The 9,257-nt window shown below is 43.3% G+C and overlaps 1 protein-coding gene across 2 annotated transcripts in view; it reads right to left on the reverse strand.

Annotated features, from left to right (window-relative positions):
- Gnl3l (G protein nucleolar 3 like) overlaps nt 1-8,970 on the reverse strand; it is a 30,592-nt gene extending 21,622 nt beyond the window's left edge. The window contains exons 1-2 of one of the 2 annotated variants that reach the window (XM_059250804.1): nt 8,851-8,970; nt 6,615-6,684 (exon numbers count right to left, since the gene is read on the reverse strand). In XM_059250804.1, coding sequence (XP_059106787.1) covers nt 6,615-6,633 — 19 coding nt within the window. In that variant the 5' untranslated portion in view covers nt 6,634-6,684; nt 8,851-8,970. The remainder of the gene's footprint in view (nt 1-6,614; nt 6,685-8,850) is intronic. The other variant, XM_059250805.1, reaches the window with a different exon arrangement.
- Nucleotides 8,971-9,257: the final 287 nt, after the last annotated feature.

The following is a 9,257-nucleotide window of genomic DNA, read 5'->3' on the forward strand; positions in this document are numbered from 1 at the left end:
GACAGTCAAGGCTACACTGAGAAACTCTGTCTCAAAAAAAAAAGAAAAAAAAGGAGAGAGAAAAGTTTTACAAGTACAAGTATCCAAATAATGGTTCCCAACAAACAAAAGAAAAGCAGACTCTGAACACTTAACAGAGAAGTCAGTATGGTTGACAGAGAAGCCAGTCCAGTTGAGGGGTTGAGTATCTGTCATCCAAAGCACTTTTCATCAGAGGTGTCTCAGCTTTTGATTTTTTGAGTTTGTAATGTTTACATTATAAACAATGAGCTATCATAAGGGAAGAGCTAGGGATGTGGCTCAGTTGATACAGTATTCATACAAAACTTTGGGTTCTTTATCTAACACCCCAAAAAACGAGCATGGTGCTACACATCTGTAATATCAGTGCTTGGGAGGTGGAGGCAGGAGAACTAGAAATTCAATGTAACTCCTTGGCTATGTAGTGAGTTCAAGACCAGTATAGGCTACTCTTGGGAGAAGCGAGCCAATTTAAACTATGAAATTAATTTATGTTTCACATATACCTTAAACACAAAAGCTAAAGTTAATTTTCAGTAATTCTATGCATGTAACAAAATTTCACAGTACAGAATTTTTTACTTGAGATATCATGTGGGCATGCAAAAAGTTTCAAGGTTAAAGCATTAGATTAGGATGTTCAATAAGTTCAGGGGAAAGGGACTGACTGTGTCCCAAGCCAAAATCCTCTATCTGATCACTCTTATGTAAAAATATTTCCTTTCTGGCAAAACTACTGCCAAAAAATAAAACTTACAGGATATGGTAGACAATGTATTCAACATGTTCAAGGCCCAAGTGAGAGTGGGGTAGAAAGAAGAGAAAATGGGAGAGTAGAAGGAGATAAAAACCAAAATTAAATCAGAATAAAGGATGCAAAGTAAAGAAAACAAAATACAGTTAAACAGGAAATAGATTAGAACTTATTAATAGATCTAAGAAAACTGGTGATGTGGCTGAGAACTGTAACTTAAAACCAAGAAGAATAACCCAAGGAACTAGCTCAGATCTAAGACATCAATATCAAAAAACTCCAAGAATCAAGAGATGGACACTGGAAAACCAAATGCATGAAATGTGCTACACAAGTCTCGCTCTGGATGGGTAGGATCAAAAAAGCTAGTATTTGCCGGGCGGTGGTGGCGCACGCCTTTAATCCCAGCACTCGGGAGGGAGGCAGAGGCAGGCGGATCTCTGTGAGTTCGAGGCCAGCCTGGTCTCCAAAGCGAGTTCCAGGACAGACTCCAAAGCTTCACAGAGAAACCCTGTCTCGAAAAACCAAAAAAAAAAAAAAAAGCTAGTATTTAACTTTGGCAACACAGTAGAGAAAGACAAGTTTAATCATGCTATTAGTTTAGCAAAAAGTGGGGAGGAAGAGAAAACAATAAATGTATAATAAGATGGTAAAAATTTGACCAGAATATAGATGCCATAACAAATGTGAATGTATCAAATTTCCCTGGGGGCAGGATGACAACACAGTCATGTAGCCCAGGCTTGTCTTGAACTTGTAGCAATCTTCCTGCCTCAGCCTCCCAAGTGCTGGGAGTACAGGCAATTTCCCTATCTGATAACAACAAAATAGAACTCAAGTCTCCTTTACTTCCAAAGCACTTAGCTGCCACCAAAGGAATGTGATAGCTAGAAAGAACTAGGTCTCAGTATTTTTACTCAATAAGTTCCATCTCCCTAACTTCCTTGGTGACAGAGCCTTAGCACTGATAGAAGCATGGAAAAGACATCACTTAAAGCATCTACTTCAAAGAGGAGAAGGAAGAGTGGGAACAGAAACGGAGAAAGGGATACAGTCAGCCACTACTCAGCACTACAACACTCAGGATCCTCTGGTCATTGGCTTTACTACAGTTCCTAAGGAGAAACATCTACCACTATGTAGCTGGCAGGTCAGAGTTCTTATTCTGACTCAACACCCACCTAGCTATACGATTTTGAAGAACTGTTTTTGTTTTAGAAAGGTGAGTCATACTATTTTATCCAGACTGGTTTGAAACTCTGGCTCAAGCAATTCACCTGCCTCAGTCTCCCCAGTAGCTGGAGCTACATAACTATAAAATTTTTTTTAAATTCCTAAGGCCCATTGCCTGCATCTACTAACTAATATCTAGGCCTAAAATCATCAACTCTCCTATCAGTATCCAGCACAGATCCACCCCTTAATTTACCTCTATCTTCCGTACTCTACTCTCGCAAATGTCCCCGGTATATGCACAGTTGCACTGACTTCATCTGTCCCCTTCCTCCTCTTCCCTGGCAGCTAACTACCTTGATGTCCTCTGGAACTCCTGTACATAGGGGGTCAGCACTCTCAGATGCCTTTAGCCTCTCCTCAGGAACAACTGGCCAACCTCCTGCCCTCAGTCTTGGCTCTCCCAACCAGAAAGCTTTACTTTGAAGATTTTTCAAAAGATGGATGTTCTTTCTAGCACATTAATCTTAAAACCAGAAGGTACAGATGTACCTCAGACTCACCACTGTCAGACTGGAACCATATGTCCCCTCTTGTTAGAAAGGAAAAAAATACAATAAAATCCCTGCTGCTCTTCTGGGGTCCCCATCATTCTGCTGTGTCACTGTCACTGAAGAGTCCCCTTTCCTCATTTACAGAAATGCACGGCTCACAGCTTTGTTTTCCAAAGAAGTTCAGTCACCATCCACTTGGAGGTCACGGGGTAGCCCTTCCAATAACCTGGGTTTCCCACTTCCTTGATATCCTCACCTCTAAGGATCTCCACTCCATCTCAGCCACCCAACCATCCATTCCTATGACTATACTGAAGGGGACACCACCTAGTGTCCTGGACTTCTGAAAGTAGTCTCAGACACTACTCTCCTGTCTTCATGTTTATGTGTCCAGTCTCCCAGGTACACAAACCTTTTACTCAGTCCTTATTCATCCAGCCACATCCTCCTTTCCCCTCTGTTGCGCCACTGGGATACTTTTACTAGTGCTTATTAATCAACTGGTTAGCAAGCAGGCTTATAAACCTCTGCCACCAACACTTGCAATTATAAGCTTTTGGGTTTGGGACTTTTTTGAGTTTTTGAGATAGGGTCTCACTTTTATCCCAGGCTGGCCTCAGACTCACAGCAATCCTCCTGTTTCAGCATCCCAAGTGGTGGGATTATAGATATTAATCTCCACATCCAGCTAACAGTTTGCTTTTTTATTTTCCATGTGAGTGTGGATGTGATGCATGTGCTGCACATGTGTGTTTGCATGTGTGGGGCACATGTAGGTATGGAGGCACATGTGGCTGTTGCGGCCCAAAGTTCACAACACATGTCTTCTTCAATTGCTCTCTCAGGGTCTCTCAACTGAACCCAGAGCTCACTGATTTAGGTAGCCTTACCTAGCTGGCTTGCCCATAGGGACTGCTATCTCTGCCTCTGGAGCACAGGGATAACAAGAGGCTGCCATGCCTGCCCAGCTCTTATGTGGGTCCTGGGGATTCGAACTCTAGCCCTCATGCTTACATGGAAGGCATTTTATCCAATAAGCCATCTCCCCAGCCTAGATTTTTTTTTTCTTTTTTGAGATGCACCTCAATATGCAACTCAGACTGGCCTAAAACTTGCAGAAATCCTGCTTCTGTCTCCAGAATGCTGGGATTAGAGGTAAGAATCACCATGCTTGGTCACTGTAAACTTTTTAAATTATAAAACACAACCCCCTTTAAATGACCATTCAAAACTGATCAACTAAAATTGCATGGGGGTAAAGTTCAGGTATAGATCATTTACCTAGTACACACAAGGTCCTGGGTTTTAATACCCAGCACCACAGAAAATGTAGCTAAATACTCTGTAAGACTCCCCCAGCAGAGTATGGTGGCTCTGCCTGTAATCTCAGCCCTTGGGAGGCAGAGGTAGGAGAGATGCTGTAAGTTCCAGGCTATTTACATTGTCAGTTGGGGCTGCCTGGGCTAGAGTGAAACCCTACCTCAATGAAAGCACTGAGAATAAAAAATGAAGTTGGGCAGTGGTGGTGCACACCTTTAATCCCAGCAGCCAGGGCTACACAGAGAAAACCTGTCTCATCAAAAAAAAAAAAGGGGGGGGTGGTCTTTCTGAAGGCTGAAAGACCAGCAATTCATCCACATGGTCTGTTTTAGTTAAGAAAAATTTAACATTCAGAAATCAGGCAATGCTAAATTCGAAGGATCAATAGAGTCTGAATGTTGGCAGAGTGTTTTGAAACAAGGTCTTGCTATATAATCTACGCTGGTTGGAATTCCCTATGCAGTTAAGACTGGTCTTAAACTTGCAACAATTCTCCTACTTATGTCTCCTGAGTGCTAGGATTATAAGTATGCATGGCCATGACCAATAAGACTGGGGAATGAATATATATATATATGGGTTTTTTTGAGACAAGGATTTTCAAGTTCCAGGCTGGCCTAGAACTCAGAGATCTATCTGTCTCTGCTGGGATTAAAGGTGTATGCCACTATACCTGTCTGAAATATTTAATCCAATACTTATAACACAGTTATAAGGCTCTGCATATCTATGGGTGATACATCCACAGACTCAATTAACTGAAACAATAACTGCATCTAGGGGCCAGCAAGATGGCTCAGTGGGTAAAGGAACTTGCCACTAAGCGTGATGAATTGAATTCGATCCCTGGGGCCCACATAATGGAGGGAACTCACTCCTGAAAGATGTCCTCTGACCTTCACACATGTACCATGGCAGGCATATGAACAGACTAGATTAAGGTAATTTTTTTAAAAAAAAAAAGTATGTGTACTGGATATTATTTGTCATCATTTCCTAAACAAGTCTAACAACCATTTACATATGACCTACATTGTATTAGATCATTACAAGCAACCTAGAAAAGTTTTAAAACACAGGGGAATATATGTGTAGACTAGATGCAAATGACATGCTATTTTACAGAGGGACTTGAACATTCAATGATTTTTTTTTATCTGCCAAAGATCTTGAAAAATAGTCTCCTATGGAAACAGAGAAATGATTGTACTTACAGAAAGTGCTTACAAAGTACCAGGCACTGTTCTTACCATTTCATCTCTTTAAAGTCATTAATTCTTCATAATTCCAGATACCCAGGAGACTAGGATGAGAGGATGCCTTGTGCCCAGCATTTGAGGCCATTCTGAGAAATACTGAACCTCCCAAGTGCTGGATTTACAGGCATGCTCCACCACAAAAAAACTACCCTGAAACCAGCAAGATGGTTCAGTGGGTAAAAGGCTGCTTGTCAACAAGCCTGACAACCTAAATTCAATCCTGTTGGCTCACATAGCAGAGGGAGAGAAGTGACTCCTACAAGTTGTCTCTGACCTCCACATATGTGCCATGCCACACAAGTGTGCATGCACACACGCGCACACACACAAATGAATAAATAGTTTTTAATCCTATTCTGAGCATGGTTTCATAAAACGGGTAACCCTAGGACCAAGGAAATGGAAACAGGGACATTAGAAATTCAAGGTCACGGGGTAGTGGCACACCTTTCATCCCAGCACTCAGAAGGCACAGGCAGGTGGATCTTTGTGAGTTGGAGGCCAGCCTGGTCTACAAATCAAGTTCCAGGACAGCCAGGGCTGTTACACAGAAAAACCCTGTCTAGAAAAAAAAGAAAAAGTTCAAGGTCATCCTCAACTACATAGTGAGTTTGAGGCCAGGTTGGTCTACATGAGCACTGACTCAAAAAGAAATTCCTCTTGACAGGTGTGGTACCTCATGACGGTAATGCCAGCAATTCAGGGATGGAGTCAGGCAGAAAGATGACAAAGCCAGCATAGGCTACCTGGAATGACCCTATGTCAAGACACATAAAATCCCCCAAACAATACAAATAGGGAGACATTATAATTAATGACCTCTGTGTTGTAGATAAGGAAAGTGGAGTTAAGTGATTTGGCCAAGGCTACACAGCTAATTTAAAAAACACAGAGGTGAGATTGAAACTCAATGTGGCTGCAGCATAAAACCAGTACAACTTATGGTATCAACTGAAAGATGTAAGTTATGAAGACAGATGTGCTGGGGGCTATTATGCAGCATCATATACTATTTACTGCTGTTTACCTCAGATTCAGCCACTCACCCTTGCTGAGCCTCCAGTTTCTCATCTATGAAATGAGAACGGGGAGAAAGGAAGAACTGACTTCCTTACAAGAAATTATGAGAATACCAAAGGTACCATATGTAAAAGACTCAGACTGAGAGAGCAGGGACATACTGAGTAATTTTTAAGTTGTGAGCTAAGCCTAGCAACACATTCCTACAACCTCAATACTTGAGAGGCTGATGCAGGATAAAAGGGAGTTTAAGGCCACAATGGACTACTTAAAGAACTTGAGGCTAGTCCAAAAAAACAAACAAAAAAAAACCCACATGTGGTGGAGCATGCCTGTAAATCCAGCACTTGGGAGGTTCAGGCAGGAGGATCAAGAGTTCAAGACTAGCCTCAGCTACACAGCAAATTCAAGGCCAACCTCAAAACAAATAAAAAAGAAAAACAGCAAAGTTGTTGTGAAATAACATGAATACTGAATGTATAGGACTGGGAGAGGGTGGTAGAGGAAACTCACTGTGTCTAAGCTTCATCATGATGATCAGACAAGCTTGCAAAGAGAAGCCTTCAAATCTGCCACTTTCTTCCTGTTGGAATAAAGGCAGCAACTTTAAGACAGACCTAGGACACACAATTCCCTTTTAAGCCTCTTAAAGGCAAAATAGCACATCACAGAACATGATCAGGAAGGACCAATTGGACCTAGGGCCTGATATGGCTGAGTACACACAAGGAAAGGAGTATTGTATCACTCAAAGAGAGTAGATCAGAATCTCTCTTCCTGGATGGAGTCCATGCCTCCAATACATTGAATGAATACTTGTAGTGTCACACTGTAGGTAAAAGACTAGCGCTAAACCCCTCCACACTGGGGAGAAGAGCAAATGACTTGTTATTTCATGAAGTGGACTGCTTTTTCAAAGGGGGCTTCTGTGAGTCACCTACCCTTAGAGATGTGGAAGGGAACAAATCCCAGGATTCTACCCTAGAGAATTAGGTTCTTAGAATTCTTATGTGTGCATAGGTTGACGTCAATGCCAAATCTCAGGGTTTGGGGGGGAGGGGCAAATCTCACCTGCATATGTAGCTGGGGTCTGTACCCTGACAATAGAAAGGATTAGTCATTTGTCCCTCTATTCTTGGGTCACTGACTTAAGAAATCAACACAGTCGTTGTGTGCGTCTCTGCTACATGAGAGAGCACTGATCCAGGCACTTCTTAATGTTGGAAAAGGAAGAGCCTAGTTCTCTTTACTCATCTGTCAATAAGGAGCAAGGCTGCTATGCTTATTTCTATGAAGAGGTAGCATGAAGGAAATCGTGCAGCTTTGAATGAGGAGGGTCCACACACCTTTGCCTGATGGAGGCTATTCTGAATCCTTCCATAGGTGGTGGACAGGAATGGTGTGTGTACATTTCATGTGGGTTAAAATCAGCAGTATATATTAGTAGTGAAGGGAATAGGGCCTCTGGTTCTCTATATGGCTAAGAAATAAGACGGCATAAGGCCATGCAATTATAAACTCAATGAATCTGCTCCCACCTTGGGAAGTATGCGTCTCTCATTTTACCCTAGGTGAGAAGAAATCTAAGCTCCTATACTTTAGATAAGGAGAGAGTTGGGGTTGGGGATTTAGCTCAGTGGTAGACGCAAGGCCCTGGGTTCTGTCCTTAGTTCTGGGGGGGAAAAAATGACAGAGTTCAAATGCCCTATATTGTAGGGTAATCAGTGATATCACTAGCTGTCAAGGCTAAATGAGGGGGATGATCTGCATCTCTACTGCACAGATGCCTCTCTCTTGGTCAATTTGGTGATTATTAATCATTTGGAGGATGGAGTCTGTGTCTACCTCAAAAGGAGGGAGAATAAATCTGAGTCGCTCACCCTGAGGTCTTCTTGACAGACATAACTTCCTCTCAATGGACTAAAGTCTATTCCCATGTACTGTGAGCCAGTTTGGGGGTGGGCCTTTACAAAGTCAATAAAACAGCCATTCATTATGGGGTAAGTATGGGGTCTAATTTTCCACGGTGAGGAGTCTCCACTGGGGGGGGGGTGTAAGTCTGTGTGTCTGCCCGCACGTGTCTCTAATCATTTTGATATTCAGGATGACGGTGTCGATTAGTTAAGGGTAGACACGGTAAGGGCAAGTCTCTGTATCAGGAGTTCTCTTCCTCTAGATATTACATATTTCTGAGCTCCTCTATACCAGTATGGAGGTGGACAAGGAGATGCCTCGATGAAGATCTGTGCCTTAATCAGCCAGAAGAAGTCTATACTGTTCAGCTTTGTACTGGAAATTATTTGCTTATACGTCAGGGACGATGTCACCGCCACCATTTTGATGGGTTGACACCTGTCTACAAATTAGGTAATGCAATATAAACGTAATAGATCTGCTCCTACATGGAAGGGGGCGTCTGTCTACAAGAGAGTAATGGCAGTAAAGCGAAATGACGCCAAATATCCTCAAAGGCAGAAGGCAACCGACATTTTGTGTCACGCATATGGCCCAGAGTGCATCTTACTAGCCTCTCTCTGGGGCCGCCAGAATGCAGTTCAGCGCATCTCCACACGTGGAGCTATCCGTATCCCTCTTCTGGGCCCTTCTACCTCAGAAGCGAGCCAGCTGTTCACCTCTCTAGTCCAGGATGGCGAACATCTCTGGTTTCACCTTAAAAAAAACGATCCTCACTGCACTGCTGGCTAGGTGAGCGCTAACAAGGGAAAAAAAGAAGAGAGTAGTCTCTTACCTACACTTCCGGCAGGGACCTCCGAGAGCTGCTAGAAGCACAACGCTGCCTGACGAGGACCGCGCAGCTAGGCTCCGCCCGGACTTCCGGATCCCAGCCCAGCTAGTGGCTCCGCCTATTTTGCGTACTGCGCGGGGGCGGAGTTTCGAGATAATTGCTGCTTCCGCGCAGTCCCGCCCCGGCTCCCACGCTGGCCCCGCCTCCTGGCTGCCCGCGGGTAAAGAAATAGCAAAGGGGGGGGGGCGGCAGCCGGGCGATGGTGAGGGCGGGGTGTGTGGGTGTGTATACTCGTGTGGCCACAAAAGCTATTTGTAAAACGAACTCTTTTGTGCGACCTCCTGGCTAGGGTTAAAGATACATACTCTCGAAAAACCAAAAAAAAAAAAAAAAAGATACATAGTCTCCAG

This window comes from Peromyscus eremicus, chromosome X, assembly GCF_949786415.1.
Source record: "Peromyscus eremicus chromosome X, PerEre_H2_v1, whole genome shotgun sequence".
Lineage (NCBI taxonomy): Eukaryota > Metazoa > Chordata > Mammalia > Rodentia > Cricetidae > Peromyscus > Peromyscus eremicus.